Raw genomic sequence first — 23,413 nt, 5'->3', positions numbered from 1 at the left:
CCATTCCTCCATGCAGATCTCCTCTAGAGCAGTGATGTTTTGGGGCTGTCGCTGGGCAACACAGACTTTCAACTCCCTCCAAAGATTTTCTATGGGGTTGAGATCTGGAGACTGGCTAGGCCACTCCAGGACCTTGAAATGCTTCTTACGAAGCCACTCCTTCGTTGTCCGGGCGGTGTGTTTGGGATCATTGTCATGCTGAAAGACCCAGCCACGTTTCATCTTCAATGCCCTTGCTGATGGAAGGAGGTTTTCACTCAAAATCTCACGATACATGGCCCCATTCATTCTTTCCTTTACACGGATCAGTCGTCCTGGTCCCTTTGCAGAAAAACAGCCCCAAAGCATGATGTTTCCACCCCCATGCTTCACAGTAGGTATGGTGTTCTTTGGATGCAACTCAGCATTCTTTGTCCTCCAAACACGACGAGTTGAGTTTTTACCAAAAAGTTATATTTTGGTTTCATATGACATTCTCCCAATCCTCTTCTGGATCATCCAAATGCACTCTAGCAAACTTCAGACGGGCCTGGACATGTACTGGCTTAAGCAGGGGGACACGTCTAGCACTGCAGGATTTGAGTCCCTGGCGGCGTAGTGTGTTACTGATGGTAGGCTTTGTTACTTTGGTCCCAGCTCTCTGCAGGTCATTCACTAGGTCCCCCCGTGTGGTTCTGGGATTTTTGCTCACCGTTCTTGTGATCATTTTGACCCCACGGGGTGAGATCTTGCGTGGAGCCCCAGATCGAGGGAGATTATCAGTGGTCTTGTATGTCTTCCATTTCCTAATAATTGCTCCCACAGTTGATTTCTTCAAACCAAGCTGCTTACCTATTGCAGATTCAGTCTTTCCAGCCTGGTGCAGGTCTACAATTTTGTTTCTGGTGTCCTTTGACAGCTCTTTGGTCTTGGCCATAGTGGAGTTTGGAGTGTGACTGTTTGAGGTTGTGGACAGGTGTCTTTTATACTGATAACAACTTCAAACAGGTGCCATTAATACAGGTAACGAGTGGAGGACAGAGGAGCCTCTTAAAGAAGAAGTTACAGGTCTGTGAGAGCCAGAAATCTTGCTTGTTTGTAGGTGACCAAATACTTATTTTCCACCATAATTTGCAAATAAATTCATTAAAAATCCTACAATGTGATTTTCTGGAATTTTCTTCCTCAATTTGTCTGTCATAGTTGACGTGTACCTATGATGAATATTACAGGCGCCTCCCATCTTTTTAAGTGGGAGAACTTGCACAATTGGTGGCTGACTAAATACTTTTTTTCCCCACTGTAATTTGTTAAATCCATTTCAATCAGTGTAGATGACGAGGAGGAGACAGGTTAAAGTAGGATTTTTAAGCCTTGAGACAATTGAGACATGAATTGTGTGTGCCATTCAGAGATTGAAAGGACAAGACAAAATATTTAAGTGCCTTTTGAACAGGGTATGGTAGTAGGTGCAAGGCGCACCGGTTTGTGTCAAGAACTGCAACACTGCTGGGTTTTTCACGCTCAATAGTTTCCCGTGTGTATCAAGAATGGTCCATCACCCAAATGACATCCAGCCAACTTGACACAACTGTGGGAAGCATTGGAGTCAACATGAGCCAGTATCCCTGTTGAACGCTTTTGACACCTTGTAGAGTTCATGCCCCAACGAATTGAGGCTGTTCTGAGGGCAAAAGAGGGGGGAGGGGGGGGTAACTCAATATTAGGAAGGTGTTCTTAAAGTTTTGTACACTCAGTGATTAACCGAAATATCTGATTATAGGTTTTTAAACAACTAATTGACCTACATCTGTTCAATTATTTGAATTCCATTTTGTTCGTTTTTTGCGCACTTTCTCTAGAGAGAAATCCGACCAAGCCCGAACTGTGCTATCTAGTAGGGAGTTGTAGTTTCCAGTAGACCAATTTTCTACATAGTTTAGTGCAGAAAATGTGGTAATTAACTACAATGACTATAATCCATTGTGCACCTACTTGTCCGGAGAGGGAGAGAAGAGACAGAAGAATGCACGATCGAGAGGATATAGAGCAGTTGCTTCTCGAGGTATCTACCTAAAAATACATGATCTAAGTGATTTGATGGTTAGTATTCAGCATTCAAAGTATGCCTTATTTACTTTGAATAACTACTAAAATAGTGATTTTGTCAGACAGCATAGGCAGCAGCTCTATAGAGATGATGACTTGGAATGAAATTCTAAAGTAATCAAATAAAAAAAACTGAAATGTTTTATTAAAATAAAGTAATGTGAATACATTATGGTTAATAAGTGATAAACAGTATTGGGCAGTCACTACCATCATGGGACTTTTATTAATTATTTGATTCTGTGTTACAGCATTCAACCCACATAATGCATAGTGCATTTTATGTTTAAAGGTCCTGCACAGTCATCCTATTTCCCAAGTAAAAATAGCCTTTAAATGACCAAAACATCACCCATAATATTTTTACACGATTAAAATGCTCAGAATTGAAGAAATTGTACCTTTTCACTCATCTCTAACTATCAGGAAGCCTGAAAGAACAGGTTGAGTGTGCGGGGAGCTTATATTCATGAGCTCCCCTTGACTGCTCTTTGAAACACCCTTGTGGTCGTTGCCAGGTAACAAGGTAAACAATGGGCCACGTCATTGATGACAAGATATACAATGGGCCACGTCATTCCGAGCCTAAATAGTATACCTCACCCCATTTTCTCAGTAAAATGCTCTCATGGTCAACAGAGCTGATCATCAGCAGCAATAAACAATTGCATTTCTATTGTTTTGTAACTAATTACAGAATACTGTTCACTGATCCACTTCTTCACAATAATTAGTAACGCCTGAGTCACCTTAGAAGCTTATACATAAGGGAATGTACATGAAAACAGCATACTAACTACACTGGACAATTTATTGGTGCCTCTGTATTAGCATTATAAGTGACAATATGTTCAGAATTGTGTGTATTGATCAGACATTTATTTGATCATTTAAATAGGCTAGCGTAGACAAAATATTGGTCAACATGAACACTCATGAGAAATAAATGAGAAATAATGGTGAGAGATCCAAAATTATTAGATCCATAAGCCTAATATAGGCACCCTGCCAACCTACAGTTTGAGGGACCCCATTGATTCGTACAATTTGTAACACTCATCTCCCGTCCGAATGCTTGAAAAAAACTAAAAAGTACAGTGAGGGGAAAAAAGTATTTGATCGCCTGCTGATTCTGTACGTTTGCCCACTGACAAAGAAATGATCCGTCTATAATTTTATTGGTAGGTGTATTTGAACAGTGAGAGACAGAATAACAACAAAAAAATCCAGAAAAACGCATGTCAAAAATGTTATAAATTGATTTGCTTTTTAATGAGAGAAATAAGTATTTGACCCCCTCTCAATCAGAAAGATTTCTGGCTCCCAGGTGTCTTTTATACAGGTAACGAGCTGAGATTAGGAGCACACTCTTAAAGGGAGTGCTCCTAATCTCTGCTTGTTACCCGTATAAAAGACACCTGCCCACAGAAGCAATCAATCAATCAGATTCCAAACTCTCCACAATGGCCAAGACCAAAGAGCTCTCCAAGGATGTCAGGGACAAGATTGTAGACCTACACAAGGCTGGAATGGGCTACAAGATCATCGTCAAGCAGCTTGGTGAGAAGGTGACAACAGTTGGTGCGATTATTCGCAAATGGAAGAAACACAAAAGAACTGTCAATCGCCCCCTCTGCCTGGGGCTCCATGCAAGGTCTCACCTCGTGGAGTTGCAATGATCATGAGAACGGTGAGGAATCAGCCCAGAACTACACGGGAGGATCTTGTCAATGAGCTCAAGGCAGCTGGGACCATAGTCACCAAGAAAACAATTGGTAACACACTACGACGTGAAGGACTGAAATCCTGCAGCGCCCGCAAGGTCCCCCTGCTCAAGAAAGCACACATACATGCCCGTCTGAAGTTTGCCAATGAACATCTGAATGATTCAGAGGAGAACTGGGTAAAAGTGTTGTGGTTAGATGAGACAAAAATGGAGCTCTTTGGCATCAACTCAACTTGCCGTGTTTGGAGGAGGAGGAATGCTGCCTATGACCCCAAGAACACCATCCCCACCGTCAAACATGGAGGTGGAAACATTATGCTTTGGCAATGTTTTTCTGCTAATGGGACAGGACATCTTCACCGCATCAAAGGGATGATGGACGGGGCCATGTACCTTCAAATCTTGGGTGAGAACCTCCTTCCCTCAGCCATGGCATTGAAAATGGGTTGTGGATTGCTATTCCAGCATGACAATGACCCAAACCACTCAGCCAAGGCAACAAAGGAGTGGCTCAAGAAGAAGCACATTAAGGTCCTGGAGTGGCCTAGCCAGTCTCCAGACCTTAATCCCATAGAAAATATGTGGAGGGAGCTGAAGGTTCGAGTTGCCAAACGTCAGCCTCGAAACCTTAATGACTTGGAGAAGATCTGCAAAGAGGAGTGGAACAAAATCCCTCCTGAGATGTGTGCAAACCTGGTGGCCAACTACAAGAAACGTCGGACCCCTGTGATTGCCAACAAGGGTTTTGCCACCAAGTACTAAGTCATGTTTTGCAGAGGGGTCAAATACTTATTTCCCTCATTTAAAATGCAAATCAATTTATAACATTTTTGACATGCGTTTTTCTGGATTTTTTTGTTGTTATTCTGTCTCTCACTGTTCAAATAAACCTAACATTAAAATTATAGACTGATCAAGTCTTTGTCAGTGGGAAAACGTACAAAATCAGCAGGGGATCAAATACTTTTTTCCCTCACTGTAACAAAATGTGATATCATATCACGTAAAAGTGAATTACTTAGGCTTTAGGAAATGCAACCAACTACAGAGATTGATGGGAAGGGGAGTGGGAGAAGAGGGGGACCCATGTACCCCGCTTCAATCAAGCAGGCTTCAGTCACCCACTTGGCTTCAGGCATCCCCACTTTAATTTGGCACTCTGAAATTCAAGTACTGGAATACCTTGAAAATCAGACATTTTTTCAAGTTGGTCCTTGAAAAGTATGTTATATATGAAAAAAATCAGAAGAATGTATTGGTCTTGCAAATTAATTTCCAGGCAGACTACAGAGTTATATTTCCTCAAGTGTTTCGGGCTCTGGTTGCCAGGCGAGCTCGCTCATTCCACCTACACTGCCACTCAGCCAGGCAGGTACAGAACTGACTGATTAGGCGCCGCCAAACGTCACATCGATAGCTAAAATGCCGGGCAAATGTAGATTCAGTTCTGCCTGGCAGGATATTGATGTTTATAAATGGATTTTGCCAGGTTATAAAGGCACGTAAACACAGTTTAAGCACATTTGTATTTGTGAAATAGCGTTTACCCACTTATTGCATTCCCAGCGTTGATCAACGCTCAGAAGGCTTGATCTGTGTTATAATCGCGCCTACCTCTGCGAACGACTGGCATCATGAATGATTCATGTATGCTTGTTACGTTCGCCTGCTCCCTCGGATTTGCCTTGTTAGCAGCTCATTCATTCACCATTCAAACCAACTTCCTCAGCCCAGACCTACATTGGCAAGTGGCAGAGAGATGCCGCTGACAGTGGAAATTGTTTCAAAATCCCTCGACTCCCCAAACAAAACCCCCCTGACTCTCAGAGAATGAGTGTACAACTGGTAAATAGTCACTGATATTTCAGTCAGATGTCTAGCTAACGTTAGCTAGGTAGCTCAAGGGCTCTGGCTGTTAGCCAGGTAGCTAGCTATAACTAGCTGGCTAGAAGGAGGAAGTTAGAAGCTAACGTTGAACAGTGCCTGACCTCAGCAAGAGCAGTTCACTGAAGTTAAGCTAGCTATAATCAAAAGAGGGGCTACTATAAGTTCTCATAACAAAATACCTTTTATTTACAGAGTGGTGAGTCAGGGTGTAATGAAGGAGGCAAAGATACACTGAGAGAGGAAGCATTGAAGCAATCAGGGAGAGAGGTTAGTAGTACAAGTGGTTCCCAAACTGGGGGTCGGGGACCCATGTGGGATCCCAAAAAAGTTATAGGGTCCTCCTGAGAGAATCTGTAATCTTATCAAGCACACATTAATAACTTGTTTCTCTTCAAATGGGTATAGAATACAACATTTTATAGTCAATTAAGGGCCTTTTACTCTCAGAATTCACTTTCATGTCATTATGTGTTGGGACAGCCTGTGGTATGGAGGACTAAAAGTGCCACAATTAAATAAATAAATACACCATTAAATAATTACTTAAATGTGTCATTAATTAATTAAAATTAGAATTAAATACATACATGTGTAATTAAATGTATCATTAATTAATTCAAATACCGATTCATTTTATGTAAAATACATATATAATTATTTCACTATTTACATTTACATTTCATGATCCTGCATTGCAGTGATTCATGAATTACTTAAAACTGTCAAACTGACCCATCAAAGTCAGTGGGCGGGGCTAACGCGAATCTAGTCTGATCCATTGCTTTGGTCTGAAGTAGAGTAGGCCAACCTGGATAGAGACAATGGAGGATCTCCGTGAACTTTCCAGGGAGTTGGTTAGAGACATTTTAAACTTAGCAGAGGATGTAGAAGCAGGACCTGCTGACATTATCCGGAATTGATTTGTCTTGGCTTGATGCAGAGGGTAACCAATCAGGCGTTAGGTTCCGCCTACCAACTTTTGATGGGTCAGTTTGACAGTTTTAAGTAATTCAGGAAGCACTCCAACGCAGGACCATGAAATGTAAATGTAAATAGTGAAATTATTATATATGTATTTTACATAAAATGAATCAGTATTTGAATTAATTAATGACACATTTAATAACACATTTATGTATTTAATTCTAATTTTAATTAATTAATGACACATTTAAGTAATTATTTAATGGTGTATTTATTTATTTAATTGTGGCACTTTTAGTGGGACCTAACATTTAGTGAAATATAAAGACAATTTTAAATATAAAGACAGTTTCATATTATCATGTACACTGAACAAAAATATAAATGCAACATGCAACAATTTCAAAGATTTTACTGTTACAGTTCATTTAAGGACATAAGTCAACATCATCAGTACTGACCACTCCTGTATGTAGTAAATAATTAGTTCAAACACGTATTATTGAGTGAAACTTTTAAGATAGTGATGAATAGTACGTTTTTTTTGGGGGGGGGGTTGTGATGATATACCGCCATCCCCCAGATCCACTGTTAATGACGGTACAGCATCTGTCTTCAGGATTAGCGTCCTGGCAAGACCCATGGAATGTTCTCCTCAATTGATAAAGCAACTCTGCTCGAAATGTGCACTGCACACGCGTGACATAATCATAATTTCTTGTGCAGCCTGTCCATCCGAAATGAAAAGCAGCCACTGCTGTCTGATGTCTTCATTCTTCGGAAAATAGTGTAATGTTAAATTAACACTATGCCATCCAGTTACAGTGTGCTTTTTCCGGCATGCTGGTAAGTAGCTTGCTCGCTAAAAGTCACAAGACCGATGAAAAGGGGTTAGTTACCAGCCATGTTCTGCTTGAGCAATCTTACTGTTTGTAAGCAAAGCCCTGTGATGTGCACGTGATGAGTTTAAGGCGTTACCACTGCTTGTCTTGAGTACAGTCGCCTAAAATGTTCAACTGCTTGAGCTCCTGTTCCTCTTATAGAATATTAGCTCATATATATTGTGGAGCTCCTGCACCTAAATATGAACTGTACCGGCACCCAAAATGAGTACCTTACCTATTTCAGTCCGAGTCAAGCACTGGGCGTTACATATTTAAATTAGTAAAAAATTATATGACTTGCATAATGCTGGAAGTAATGCCTGTCTCCTGAATCCAACCGTTTGACATTGGGGGAGGGGACCGGTAACTTTATGATCAACTTTGTCAATTTACCAGCTACAGTCATTTTTCGTACTTGGTTCAATCTACTATGAATTGGTTTCATGGAAATATCATCCAATTTGATGAAAAACATGATTTTCACTCTTCAGGACCGTTTTAAGAAAATTATCGGAACTGAAATCGATAATCGATTTTGTAATAATCAAACCAAAACCAAACCGACCTCAAGAAGCACTAGTCGCTCAGCACTATACCTTTACATATTCCCCCCCCCCCTCTCTGTCTCGAGCTGCAGTGCAGCAGGACCATGTAGAGAGAACCTAGTAGCAGCACTCTTTCTTCCTCTCTCTCTTGCTCTCTTTTTTCTGTCTCTCTTCCCTGCACCATTCTATCTTGTTCATCCCAGCCTATATGGTTTCCTAACTATTATATGGGAGGTAGGCTAGGTACAGTGGATAGTAGAGAGAGGCTACTGAAAGTTGAATGCCCCGCTCTTTCTTTACTCCACAGTAAAGCAGGTGTGTGTGTGTGTGGGTGGGTGTAAACCTATAGAATATTTAGAGGTTCAAGTGTAAGGTGGTGTCTGTGCAAAAATGGTGATAGAAGTGTATGTGTTCTCGCTCTGTCTCTCCCTTTCCACCCCCCCCCCCCTCACGCATTTTCATCGCCTTTCTTCACCTCTAATACACCACGAGCTCAGCCACCATGAATAATGCAAGGCACCGAGTTCAAACCTCACACACACTCACCCACAGTCACTCACTGCGATGTGTTGTGTTGCAGTAATCTGCCAGCGAAGCCTGCAGAGGAGGCCCAGAAACACAGACAACAGTATGAGGAGATGGTGGCCCAGGCCAAGAAGAGAGGTGTGTATTTATATGTATTCATCTGGATCATATCTGGCCATTTTAGATGGATATTCCCTCACTCCCACTGCTCTTAGAAATCCTCCTTTCTGTCATGACAACTCATAGTCAAAAGAAATGGAATGCGTTTCCAGCTTTTTAGTTTACACAGGCAGCCCAATTCTGATATTTTGCCCAATTACTGGGAAAATTAGCTGATCTGATTTGTGGAAAGAAATCTGAATTGGGCTGCCTTGGTAAACGCAGCCTTGGATACTTTTATAATAGCTGATCAATTTTGACTGCTCTCCATCGTGAAAAATGACTGGAAGGGTACCCACTATACTGTTTCAACCATGACATCCTTACAGATCAGTGGTCTTAGAAGGATACTACAGTATATAATGGTGACATACAGTGCATTCGGAAAGTATTCAGACCCCTTTACTTTTTCCACATTTTGTTACGTTACAGCCTTATTCTGAAATGTCTTAAATAGTTTTTCCCCCTCATCAATCTACACACTACCCAAAATGACAAAGCAAAAACTGGTTATCACATTTACATATGTATTCAGACCTTTTACTCAGTACTTTATTGAAGCGCCTTTGGCAGTGATTACTGCCTCGAGTCTTCTTGGGTATGACGCTACAAGCTTGGCACACCTGTGTTTGGGGAGTTTCTCCCATTCTTCTCTGCAGACCCTCTCAAGCGCTGTCAGGTTGGATGGGGAGCGTTGCTGCACAGCTATTTTCAGGTCTCTCCAGATGTGTTAGATTGGGTTCAAGTCCGGGCTCTGGCTGGGCCACTCAAGGACATTCAGAGACTTGTCCCGAAGCCACTCCTGCGTTGTCTTGGCTGTGTGCTTAGGGTCGTTGTCCTGTTGGAAGGTGAACCTTCGCCCCAGTCTGAGGTCCTGAGTGCTCTGGAGCAGGTTTTCATCAAGGATCTCCCTGTACTTTGCTCCATTCATCTTTCCCTCGATCCTGACTAGTCTCCTGGTCCCTGCCTCTGAAAAACATCCCTACAGCATCATGCTGCCACCACAATGCTTCACCGTAGGGATGGTGCCAGGGTTCCTCCAGACGTGAAGCTTGGCATTCAGGCCAATGAGTTCAGTCTTGGTTTCATTGAGAGTCGTTTAGGTGCCTTTTGGCAAACTCCAAGCGGGCTGTCATGTGCCTTTTGCTGAGGAGTGGCTTCCGTCTGGCCACTCTACCATAAATGCCTGATTGGTGGAGTGCTGCAGAGATGGTTGTCCTTCTGGAAGGTTCTCCCATCTCCACAGAGGAACTCTGGAGCTCTGTCAGAGTGACCATCGGATTCTTGGTCACCTCCCTGACCAATGCCCTTCTCCCCCAATTGCTCAGTTTGGCCAGGCGGCCAGCTCTAGGAAGAGTCTTGGTGGTTCCAAACTTCTTCCATTTAAGAATGATGGAGGCCGTAGTGTTCTTGGGGACCTTCAATGCTGCAGAAATGTTTTGGTACCTTAACCAGAACATTTCTAAAAACCTGTTTTCGCTTTGTCATTATGGGGTATTGTGTTTAGATTGTTCAGGGGGAAAAAAAACTATTTAATCAATTTTAGAATAAGGCTTTAATGTAAATTTTTTTGGAGAAGGGGTCTGAATACTTTCTGAATGCACTGTAATACTTCAAATGTAATAATATAATGGCATTGAGTGGATGTTTTTATCGAAAGTCACTTACTGTCATGCGTGCAATTGTTTTTAAACATATGGATGGTCCTGGGAATCAGGCCAACTATCCTGGCGTTGCAAGCACCACGCTGTACCAACTGAGCTACAGAGGACCACATGTTTCTATTATAATGTTGTCTAACACACTCTTTCCTCCCTCCCTCGTTCCCTCCCTCTGTAGAGCTCAAGGAGGCCCAGAAGAGGAGGAAGCAGCTGGAGGACAGGTGCAAGCTGGAGGAGAGCATAGGCAACGCCGCCCTGACCTGGAACCAGGAGATTCTGCCCAACTGGAGTGCCATGTGCACATCTCGGCGGGTCAGGGAGCTCTGGTGGCAGGGAGTGCCCCCAAGCGTCAGGGGCAAGGTCTGGAGCCTGGCGGTGGGCAACGAGCTCAACATCACCCACGGTACTACACGCCCGCACACACACACCTCTCACTGTAGGCATGAGAGAGACTGCACTGAATTATACACACCTCATATCACATATCACACCCGGGGTGCGTATGTGCGAGGGAAAGAGAGAACTTATAATACTGTATATACCGGAGGTCTTAATTTCAGCATGTCATTGAAAAACCACCCCCTCTGGTGGCCCATTTTGGTTGTGACGGCCAAACCAAATGGAATCGTGTATCAATGTGACACGCGCAGTGGTCTTATAAATTGACAATTTGTCTTGGTCTGTGTAATTCAGTTACAACACCAAAGATAGATTGAAGAGGAAGAGGGAAGGTACACGGCTGAATGCTCTGCTGATACAAGAGAGAACGACCAGCATCCCAATTAGTTCACTCTGACTCCGATTCAACTGGACACACACGCAAATACGTGCCCTTCACTTTCACTGGAATCTTCATATTAATACCTCCACACAGACTTGCAGTGTGTGTGTGTGTGTGTGTGTGTGTGTGTGTGCGCTCTCTCACACATTTGCACTACTGAGGTGAAAATCCCTCAGAGGGACTTGCAGGTAAGCCCCCCTAACTCCTGAGCTGAGCTACACGGCACTATAATAACCATACTAATCAACCTATATCACTCCCTCTTATGTATACTCACAGGGATTATTCTGTTTTTTTGAAATACTAGGAGCGTTATTTACGGTCGCCTATGTCCAAACAGTGTTTTTGTAATGAATTTTCGGGATGGAAAAACGTTTTCAGTGTAAACTTAAACGACTAAAACCTGATTTAAAGTATGTAGAAAACATAATGGACCTTAATTGTTTTATTAATATATTATTTGAGAACTAACAATTACCAAAATAGAAGGTAGACAATCAGGGAGAATTGACAATTCCAAAAATAAGGAATTTAACAGTATTGATTTTTGTTATGTTTGAGCAAAAGAACACAGCATTAGTCATGGCAAAATGCATAGAATTGCAGGAAATTAACTTTAAAACTGCAACATTTTCTCTCGGCTCCAAGGCAAAATATGTATAATTGCAGGAAATTAGCTTTAAAACTGCAAAAATGTCTCTCGGCTCCATGGAGGAATGTGTAGAATTGCAGGAAATTGGACTTAAAAATGCCAAACATTTCTCTACACCGCCAAGATGGGGGCCTCTAAAATGTTCTCTGAAATTCAGCTGCGCCGACCGCACCCATTGCCACGCCCACCACTTTTTGATCCAGAAAAAACCCCTGACTCATATGCCACTGCTTTTCTGAATACCTAAACTATTCCATCTGTCTATGAGCAGAGCTAAACCAAGAGCCATTGATCTACATATATACCTCCAATACAATATGAATGCATTCATCTATTGCTCTGGCAAATAATCAGAGGTGAAGTACAGATTCAGCAACCCTCGGAGGACAATGAAAGCTTATTTATTGTGTACAAGTAAAAACCAAGTTTTGACTCTTGGCCTTCACCAGAGTTCTGCAGATAGAAGAAAGAATGAGGATTTCAATCGGAAGTGTCCATCTGAGTTTCTCGCCGCTGTTCCACAGTCCCTTTATCTACACATGGTCATGTGGGCGAGGCATAGCTAGTGCTAGTTAGGGTTCATAATACAGAGACAATATTGGTCTGTAAATGCTCTTGTTCTTCCATAAAGAGCCGAATACCAGTATACCAGCTTTGCTAACTTCATCACAAGGTGACTCAGGGTTGTGAATGAGGCATGGGCTGTGTCCCAAATAGCACCCTATTCCCTATATGGTGCCATGGTCTATTATGTAGAAATATCTCATTACACAGATTCAATTACTCCTCACTAGAGGGCAGCGCCAGGTCTAGGAGAAGGCCAGTAGATAAGCACAGCACCATTGAGACACTGAATAGCTCTTTGGGAATGTATTCAGGCTTGATGTGCTGCAGCAGAAGGCTTTTAGATAGCATTACTGTCATTGGCGTAGTCCCGGTCTGTGATTTACTCCAATGTTAATTGGCTCAAGGGCAGGTTTTATTTTGTGTGTGTGCGTGCGTCTGTGTGTGCATGCGTGCGTGGGCTTATATCTGTGTGTATGTGTAATAACAGGCCTAAAGTTGTGATGTATTCTATTTGTCCACAGAGCTGTTTAACATCTGTCTGGCCAGGGCAAGGGAGAAGTGGAAATCTATGCCTACTGCACCACCCACTGAACCAGAGGCTGAAGGTAGTGATTGATTGATTGATTGATTGATAGATATATTAGGATTTATTGGGAGTATATATTCTTCTTTCTCTTTTCATCCTTTCATTTCTTTATCCCCTTCTTTTTCTGAAGTGCTATTGGAAACGTTTGACCTGTCTTACAAGTGGTGGAGAATTTCAATCTGACTCACATGGATTCTAAAATAGCCTGCAGAATGTTACAGAACATAAAGAAACGTGTGATTGTTGAATGATTCAATGTGTTTCTAACATGTTCTTCTATCTTCCCTGTGTTTGTGTGTGCGTGTGTAGATGCAGGTTTGTCTCTGGCGGACAGAGAGGCCAGTCTGGAGCTGATTAAACTGGACATCTCCAGAACCTTCCCACACCTCTGTATCTTCCAACAGGTCAGTGGCAGAACAACAACCACAACTGTTTATTAAATAATATACTACTAATACTACTACTAATACTAATACTACTACTAATACTACTAATAATAATATATGAACACTCTTAGATTATCACTTTATTCAGTAGATAAAATTAAATGAATTGGTCTGTGTGTGTATGTGTTTGTGTTTGTTGTCGGAATGTGTGTGTGCGTATGTAGTGTAAGTGAATGTGTGTGGGTTTTGTGGGAGTGTGTGTATATATAGTATTGTGAGTGTGCATATAGAGTCAGTGCACATAGTCCGGGTGACCATGAATTAACTATTTAGCTTGGGGGTAGAAGCTGTCTCGAAGCCTGTTGGTCCAAGAGCTGATGCTCATGTACTGTTTGCCAGAAGGAAGCAGATTGAACAGTCTATGGGTTGGGTGGCTGGAGTCTTAGGCAATTTTCTGTCGCTTTCTCTGACACCACCTGATACAGAGGTCCTGGATGGCAGGGAGCTCGGCTCCAGTGATGTACTGGGCTGTCTGCATCATCCTCTGTAGTGCTTTGCGGTCATGGGTGGTGCATTTTCCATACCAAGCGATGATGCAGCCAGTCAAGATGCTCACAATGGTGCAGCTGTAGAACTTTTTAAAGATCTGAGTAGGGCTGTTGCGTTGACCGTATTACCGCAACACACCGCCGGTCAAGAGTCATGAAGGCAGTCAAATTCCACCTAACAATTTAGGCATGGTAATTCGGCTTCTCCAAGCTCTGATGCTGTTGGGCATTAGTAGCCTACCAAACTTGCTAACTGCCTGGTACTCAGCACTCTATTGTCCCTCTAATCACTCTGACATCAATGCAAATGTGATCGAAAATCTAATCAAACACTTAATGAGAGCCCATGTGCTCATGTTGCGCAACATTTCAATAGGCTATGCAATTGCGGCAGAAAACAGAGTGATGGCCTCTACTAAAAAGAGGAGGATCCCATCAGCTTTCTATAGGCTAGGCCTACTATATTTATTTCTCAACTTTCCTAATATTAAGCAAATATTAAGCACATTGCTTATCTTTACAACAGGAGTATAGCCTACCTGGCTGGCATGAAAATTAACCACAGGAAAAGCGTCCTCCATTCCCTATTTAAGTGCAGAGATGACATGTATTTTTTTCCCCTGCCCCTGTTTCGAGACCGGTGCATGATAATGGTCCATTCTAAATCAAAATTACATTCACACATATATTATTTAATATATGTAAAGACAAGTTTAAGTTTAAGAATAGTCTGATGGGTTACAATATTAGCCTATCACTTGTGAATTATATATTATCACTTGTGAAAGATGCCCAGCTTAAGGCAAGAAACAATGCCTTTTTTTGGTGACTTTTTCGAATCATAGTCGCACACCTCATGTAGCCTAGCCCATAGGCCTATATGTTTTGATAAGGTTTGTATCACAAACCTTAAAATTACGCACATTAATCCGCTTTACAACGGGTGTAGAGCCTAACTGGCATACAATACTGTATGCAGTGCGTGACTTTCAAGTTTGGGGAAGTTAATTTTCACCATAAATATGCACCTTTATAATAAAAGCATTACACGCATAATCGCATTTGTGGTCACTTTTGATAATGGTGTTTTCCCGCGAATGGAACATTCGTGTTTATAGCCTACTGCCGTGTCCGCATTGCTGCGCTTATAATGTGAAGAAATAGCCTAATAGTTTATCAACATGTTAAGCTAAACATTCTGATCTGTTGCATCAGCCTCATTGCGTAAATAATATTTTTTTGATACTAGTGGTTGTATTAATTTGGGATCTATCGCATCCTACAACTGTCCCAGAGTATGTTTGGAATATTTATTTCTCGTCACAGAATAGGTCGATTTTTGTACTATGGGGGATAGTAGATTGACATAGGCTAGTGCTTTTGCTGTTCGTTAGGCCTACTCATCTTGTTGGCTGACGAAAGTAAATGTGGACAGTTCTTAAAATATCTTCAATATGCACCTCGGTATTGGATAAGGACGCGCGCCGTTGCATCCCCGATGTGTCTCTTCACTTGTAGCCTGTGAGAAAGACCCGATCACGTGATGGAGAGCGGTGTGAGTGAGATGAGAGGTGCTACGGAGCCGGCAGCACTCAGGGAGAAGGGCTGCAAAAGGCATGGATTCTTTTAGGGTGCATTATGGCCACACAAAGGGGATGCCGCCGGGAAATTCGAGACATTATCAAGTGCTTCTCAAATTGTGAATGAGAGACTGACGAAGTGTGTACAGCCTGCGCAAAAAGCAAAGCAGAGCTCATGCCTTTCAAGTTACTTTTTTCAAATCATCATTAGTCGCATCGTGCAGCCTTATAATGTATTAAAAATCTAAATATATTGCCCAACGTTTGTAGAACAACTAAAGTTACATTTAATAACTCTAAATTAAGCATATAGGAGTGAGTACCTATTTAATAATATAATAATATGCCATTTAGCAGACGCTTTTATCCAAAGCGACTTACAGTCATGCGTGCATACATTTTTTGTGTATGGGTGGTCCCGGGGATCGAACCCACTACCTTGGCGTTACAAGCGCCGTGCTCTACCAGCCGTGCTCTTAACCGCTCAACACAGAATAGCCGCATGTGTGCACTCCCTCAAATCGTTTGGAGAAAATATCCTTTCTATTTTATTCAGCTCTGTTCAGTATTCTTCATACTATAAAATAATCAAAAATAATGCCACGGAATTCTAACCAAATCTTGTCTGCTAAATGAACTAGTGTAGCCCACAGCCATATGGCATAGCCAGGTCAGGACCTAACATAAGGACAACTCAGAGTATGCTATTCTGTTCATCTGAAATAGACTACATTTTCTTCATATCATGTTTCTTTAGACCTGTCTAAAATAAATAATGGGTTTATTGTGAAGGTGTAGGCTATATTACGTGGATTTATTAGACTTTTTTAAATGTAGATGTTCCAAATGTCTGCATCAGTGGCTTGTAGGCTATGTGTGGAAGCCAGGTGATGCTAAATGTGTTTATGTTAATTAACGGTCAATTACTGTGAGACCGACAGTTAATTGCTTGACATTCACCAGCTGACGAAATTTCGTGACCGCCACAGCCTTAGATCCGAGGGCCCATGGCAAATCTTTTCAGCCTCCTGAGTGGGAGGAGGCCCTGTCGTGCACTCTTCACGACTGTGTGGGTGTGTGTGGACCATGTTAATTCCTTAGTGATGTGGATGCCAAGGAACTTCAAGCTTTCGATCCGCTCCAGTACAGCCCTGTCGATGTGGATGGGGGCATGCTCAGCCCTCTTTATCCTGTCTTACTGATCTTACTGACGTTGAGGGAGAGGTTGTTGTCATGGCACCACACTGCCAAATCTCTGACCTCCTCCCTGTAGGTTGTCTCATCGCTGTCTGTGATCAGGTCTACCGACGTTGTGTTGACAGCAAACTTGATGGTGTTGGAGTCGTGCGTAGCCACACGGTTGTGGGTGAACAGGGAGTACGGGAGGGGACTAAGCACACACCCTTGAGGGGCCCCTGTGTTGAGGGTCAGTGTGGCGGAGGTGTTGTTGCCTACCCTCACCACCTGGAGCTGTCCCATCAGGCGAGTCCATGATCCAGTTACAGAGGGAGGTGTTCAGTCCCAGGGTCCCCAGTTTAGTGATGAGCTTGGAGTGGTCTATGGTTTTGAACACTGAGCTGTAGTCTATGAACAGCATTCTCACAGTTATTTCCCCTCTTGTCCGAGTGGGAGAGGGCAGTGTGAAGTGCAATTGAAATAGCATTATATGTGGATCTGTATGCGAATTGGGATGGGTCCAGGTTGTCTGGGATGATGGTGTTGATGTGTATCATGACCAGCCTTTCAAAGCGCTTCATATAATTACAGATGTGAGTGATACAAGGTGATAGTAATTAAGGCAGGTTACCTTGGAGTTCTTGGGAACAGGGACAATGGTGGTCAGCTGGAAACATGTTGGGATTACAAATTGGGACAAGGCGAGATTGAAAATGTCAGTGAAGACACCCTGGTATTCCGTCTGTTTTTTTCCAATGGTAATTAGCAGAAGAAAATAATTTAAGGTGTTAAAATTCCTGCTGTGTTTGGACAGGGAGGTCCATACTACGACGTGCTGCACAGCATCCTGGGAGCATACACCTGCTATAGGCCAGACGTTGGCTACGTAAGTACACACACACACTTTATGAATTCCTCATTGGTCTACGTCTGTGCCTTTGTGTGAATGCGAAGTGTCTCAGTATTAATGCCTTTCGTCAGAAGCAGAAGGGGCCCCTACACAATAAGTGCTTTATCAGAAACCATTCCTTCGATATCAGTCCTATGGTGTAAGGTCATAGAAAAGCACTGTATCTTAGGCTATAAACGAAGTGGCTGTGAGTCATACGTTAGCCTAGGGTTTTGTCCCAAATGGTACCCTATTCTCTATATACTGCACTACTTTTAACTAGAGCCCTATGGGCCCTGGTCAAAAGTAGGGCACTATATAGGGTATAGGTTGTCATTTGGGACAAGCCTCTCTGCTCTATGTAACAGCCAGTATTTGTAGTGTCTGAGAGAGACGAGCAGCTGGCCTCCATCGCTCCAACAAGATGAGTCATACCTTTCTGATATACAGTACCAGTCAAAAGTTTGGACACATCTACTCATTCAAGGGTTTTTCTTTATTTTTACTATTTTCTACATTGTAGAATAATAGTGAAGACATCAAAACTATTAAATAACACATATGGAATCATGTAGTAACCAAAAAAGTGTTAAACTTTTTCAAAGTAGCCACCCTTTGCCTTGATGACAGCTTTGCACACTCTTGGCATTCTCTCAACCAGCTTCACCGTCCAACTGTCAGTTCCCATATATGCTGAGCACTTGTTGGCTGCTTTTCCTTCACTCTGCCGTCCGACTCAACCCAAACCATCTCCATTGGGTTGAGGTCGGGGGATTGTGGAGGCCAGGTCATCTGATGCAGCACTCCATCACTCTCCTTCTTGGTCAAATAGCCCTTACACAGCCTGGAGGTGTTGTGGGTCATAGTCCTGTTGAAAAACAAATGATAGTCCCACTAAGCGCAAACCAGATGGGAGGCGTATCGCTGCAGAATGCTGTGGTAGCTATGCTGGTTAAGTGTGCCTTGAATTCTAAATAAGTCACCGACAGTGTCACCAGCAAAGCACCATCACACCTCCTCCTCCATGCTTCATGGTGGGAAACACACATGCAGAGATCATCCGTTCACCTGTTCTGCGTCTCACAAAGACATGGCGGTTGGAACCAGAAATCTCAAATTTGGACTCATCAGACCAAAGGACAGATTTCCACTGGTCTAATGTCCATTGCTCGTGTTTCTTGGCCCAAGCAAGTCTCTTCTTATTATTGGTGTCCTTTAGTAGTGATTTCATTGCAAGAATTTGACCACGAAGGCCTGATTCACGCAGTCTCCTCTGAACAGTTGATGTTGAGATGTGTCTGTTACTTGAACTCTGTGAAGCATTTATTTGGGCTGCAATTTCTGAGGCTGGTTACTCTAATGAACTTATCCTCTGCAGCAGATGTAACTTTGGGTCTTCCTTTCCTGTGGAGGTCCTCATGAGAGCCAGTTTCATCATAGCGCTTGATGGTTTTTGCGACTGCACTTGAAGAAACTTTCAAAGTTCTTGAAATGTTCCGGATTGACTGACATTCATGTCTTAAAGTAATGATGGACTGTCGTTTCTCTTTGCTTATTTGAGCTGTTCTTGCCATAATATGGACTTGGTATTTTACCAAATAGGGCTATCTTCTGTACACCAACCCTACCTTGTCACAACACAACTGATTGGCTCAAACGCATTAAGAAGGAAAGAAATTCCACAAATTAACATTTAACAAGGCATACCTGTTAATTGAAATTCATTCCAGGTGAATACCTCATGAAGCTGGTTGAGCGAATGCCAAGAGTGTGCAAAGCTGTCATCAAGGCAAAGGGTGGCTACTTTGAAGAATCTGAAATATAAAATATATTTTGATTTGTTTAACACTTTTTTGGTTACTACATGATTCCATATGTGTTATTTCATAGTTTTGATGCCTTCACTATTATTCTACAATGCAGAAAATAGTAAAAATAGAGAAAATCCCTTGAATGAGTAGGTGTGTCCTAACTTTTGACTGGTACTGTTTTTGCCCACCCCACCTGGCCCTTTCTCTGTATGTATGTTTATGTGCTTACATCTGTGTATTCCAATGCAGCACTGACCTAGCTGTTTCTATCTCTTTTGGTTGCATTCCTCATCATGCTCCTGGAACCTTCCACACAGTAGAGCTATCAGATTACTAAGCCCACTTTTCAGCTCATTTGTTATTGCCTTTGAGTCTAATGAAATGAGTTGACAGTATGTGGTAAATGCCTCTAGTCAGTATACCCTGCTAGAGCTGTTTACTGTGGCTGCACCACACCACAGCCATGCTGAGAAACAGCACACAGTGTGTTTACAGAGAAATGGATCTTGACTTCTGGAGGAGTATTCTACAAAGCAAGATCAATGAGTTAGCCTCTGGCCTAAGTATTCTGAAATAACCTTGAAATGGACATGGTCTAATTGACTCAACAACCAAAAACGCATATCTATGTTGAGCTTTCTTAATGAACCAGAAATCAACAGTTATTTCTGGTTGTTTATGAAAGTTAACTGGCTAACAAATTGATCCTGCTTTGTACTATACACCCCTGGACTGACTATGTATGTCAGGCCTTAGGATACATTGAAGGCCTTAGGATAGATGGAGAGTTCAGGTTAAGTGTTATAGAATCTCCTTTTCCCCTTTGCATTATGACAAGTCCTCATAGTAAGGCTCCTAACACCACCCCACTACTATAACCGTAAACGTCACTAACACACTGTAGCTCTGTGTTAAGCGTTCTGAGATACAGTAGATCATCATAGCTACAGCACTGTAGCGCTACTAACATACACTTGTTCCTCCCTGGGGGTTCAGGTGCAGGGCATGTCGTTCATCGCGGCGGTGCTGATCCTCAACCTGGACACATCGGACGCCTTCATAGCTTTCGCCAACCTGCTGAACAAGCCCTGTCAGATGGCCTTCTTCAGAGTGGACCACAGCCTTGTGAGTATAGTTTAGTCAGACACACACACACACACACACACACACACACACACACACACACACACTCAGTTAGTTAGTAAGTTAATTGGATTTGGTGTTTGTGCTGGGCTGGAACAAAAGCCTGCACACCCTGTTGGCACTGAGTTACACAATACACCACCGCAATCATAGCACTTGGTACCCTGTTCGCAACTGTAGCCATGTCTTACTATGTTATTACAACATGTGTCTGTCATAGCTCCTAGATCAGGACTATGTGGTCTATCTGACTCAGTTGTTTCTTCTTGCTTCTACCTCCTCAGATGTTGACGTACTTTGCAGCATTTGAAGTGTTCTTTGAAGAAAATCTACCAAAGCTGTTTGTACATTTCAAGGAAATCAACTTGACCCCCGATATTTATTTAATTGACTGGTAAGTCAGACCTCAATCTCTTTCTCCCTCTCTTTTTCTCTCTTAATCCTTTTTCTCATGTAAAATATGTGTATAATATGTACTCTACCGTTCAAAAAAAAAAGCAATTTCTTTTGTCCATTAAAATAACATCAAATTGATCAGAAATACAGTATAGACATTGTTAATGTTAAAAATGGCTATTGTAGCTGGAAACGGCTGATTTCTAATGGAATATCTACATAGGCGTACAGAGGCCCATTATCAGCAACCATCAGTCCTGTGTTCCAATGGCACGTTGTGTTTGCTAATCCAAGTTTATCATTTTAAAAGGCTAATTGATCATTAGAAAACCCTTTTGCAATTATGTTAGCACAGCTGAAAACTGTTGTGCTGATTAAAGAAGCAATAAAACTGGCCTTCTTGAGACTAGTTGAGTATCTGGGGAGCATCAGCAATTGTGTGTTCGATTACAGGCTCAAAATGGCCAGAGACAAAGAACTTTCTTCTGAAACTCGTTGCAAAGAAAAAGCCATATCTCAGACTGGACAATAAAAAGAAAAGATTAAGATGGGCAGTCTGAGATATGGCTTTTTCTTTGCAACGAGTTTCAGTTGCAAAGTTGCAACGAGTTCATCCCGGAGTCGCCTCTTCACTGTTGACGTTGAGACTGGTGTTTTGCGGGCGCTATTTAATGAAGCTGCCAGTTGAGGACCTGTGAGGCGCCGGTTTCTCAAACTAGACACTAATGTATTTGTCCTCTTGCTTAGTTGTGCACAGGGGCCTCCCACTCCTCTTTCTATTCTGGTTAGAGCCAGTTTGCACTGTTCTGTGAAGGGAGTAGAACACAGCGTTGCACGAGATCTTCATTTCTCGCATGGAATAGCCTTCATTTCTCAGAACAAGAATAGACTGACTAGTTTCAGAAGAAAGTTATTTGTTTCTGGCCATCTTGAGCCTGTAATCGAACCCACAATTGCTGATGCTGCAGATACTCAACTAGTCTCAAGAAGGCCAGTTTTATTGCTTCTTTAATCAGCACAACAGTTTTCAGCTGTGCTAACATAATTGCAAAAGGGTTTTCTAATGATAAATTAGCCTTTTTAAAATGATAAACTTGGATTAGCAAATGCAACGTGCCATTGGAAAACACAGGACTGATGGTTGCTGATAATGGGCCTATGTAGATATTCCATTAATAATCAGCCGTTTCCAGCTACAATAGCCATTTACAACATTAGCAATGTCTACACTGTATTTCTGATCAATTTGATGTTATTTTAATGGACCAAAAAATTGCTTTTCTTTCGAAAACAAGGACATTTCTAAGTGACCCCAAACTTTTGAACAGTATTGTATTTTTGAAATAAGATCGGCTACCATTTACGAATATGAAAAAATATATGATTAAAATATTGACTCATTTTGTAGTCACTTTTTTTTCTCTGTTATTTTTGCCCTTCAGAATGTGTTATTGTGTACTGAGAAGACAGGATGTGTGAGTGGGTTTACTGGTGGTCTCCTCTCCCAACCTGTGCTCTCGCCACACAGCTTCCTGTTTTCACGTCAGTTACTTATACACTGATTGAGAGATGAGGGGAGGTGGATGTCAAGAAAGCAGCCCTGCAGACCTGAAATATCATAAGCTATTGGACCATGACACTAAATCCCATAAAACAAAAGTGTCCCAGGAAAATACATTTAATCTATAGATAGTTTGGGAATTTGCTGATTTACAGAGCCGTATCTGTTCAAATGCCATTGTCCTTATCTGCATTCTCTTTCTCAGACTCATAGGACTGTGTGTGCTTGTGTGCTCATTAGTGTATGCTTGGTGTGTTTGCGTCCATGTCTCCATGGACTACTCCCGTCCGTGAATGTGTTTGTGTGAAAATAACGCCAGGTTAACGCCAGGTATGGTCTCTTTGTACCTTTGTACCTCAATGCTTCAATATGAAAGGTGTATCCAAATGAAGTATGTCGCTCTCTCTCTCTTCTCTCTCACTCTTCTCTCTCTTTCATCTATCTATCTATATATAGGATCTTCACCCTGTACAGTAAGTCGCTGCCGTTGGACCTGGCGTGTCGGGTGTGGGACGTGTTCTGTCGTGACGGTGACGAGTTCCTGTTCCGGGTGGCCCTGGGCATCCTGCGCCTGTACGAAGACGTGTTGACCCGCATGGACTTCATCCACAACGCCCAGTTCCTCACCCGCCTGCCCGACCACATCCCCCCCGAACAGCTCTTCTCACACATCCACGCCGTCCACATGACCAGCAAGAACAGGAAATGGGCGCAGGTGAGATGACACAAATAGACATCTGATTTCCTCGATTTTTGTTTTTAGGAGGGATGTGCTAAGAAGCCCTCTGAGGCAGCTGACTTCAAAATAGTATCTTGAAAATATACATTATTTCAGGTGCGGCGCAACAGAGTTCGGAAGGTGGGGGAAAGGACACTTATGTCAACTCTGGGTTTGTGCTTTGTTGGTTAGCAACACTGCCTATGTACAGCATTCTAAA

General features: G+C 42.3%; 1 protein-coding gene across 2 annotated transcripts in view; it reads left to right on the top strand.

The window, feature by feature from the left end:
• Positions 1 to 23,413, top strand: part of LOC311113214 (TBC1 domain family member 14-like) — a 77,463-nt gene that overhangs the window by 49,938 nt on the left and 4,112 nt on the right. For both annotated transcript variants that reach the window (XM_084156414.1, XM_084156415.1), the window contains 8 exons: positions 8,635 to 8,717; positions 10,578 to 10,802; positions 12,921 to 13,004; positions 13,295 to 13,389; positions 17,490 to 17,561; positions 20,372 to 20,500; positions 20,803 to 20,912; positions 22,932 to 23,190. In XM_084156414.1, the coding sequence (XP_084012540.1) occupies positions 8,635 to 8,717; positions 10,578 to 10,802; positions 12,921 to 13,004; positions 13,295 to 13,389; positions 17,490 to 17,561; positions 20,372 to 20,500; positions 20,803 to 20,912; positions 22,932 to 23,190 (1,057 nt within the window). The remainder of the gene's footprint in view (positions 1 to 8,634; positions 8,718 to 10,577; positions 10,803 to 12,920; positions 13,005 to 13,294; positions 13,390 to 17,489; positions 17,562 to 20,371; positions 20,501 to 20,802; positions 20,913 to 22,931; positions 23,191 to 23,413) is intronic.

The sequence above is a fragment of the Coregonus lavaretus genome (genome assembly GCF_964263955.1).
Source record: "Coregonus lavaretus genome assembly, chromosome: 39".
Classification (NCBI taxonomy): Eukaryota; Metazoa; Chordata; class Actinopteri; order Salmoniformes; family Salmonidae; genus Coregonus; species Coregonus lavaretus.
Note: the sequence above shows the minus strand (reverse complement) of the source record. Positions and strands in the feature narration are given on the sequence as shown.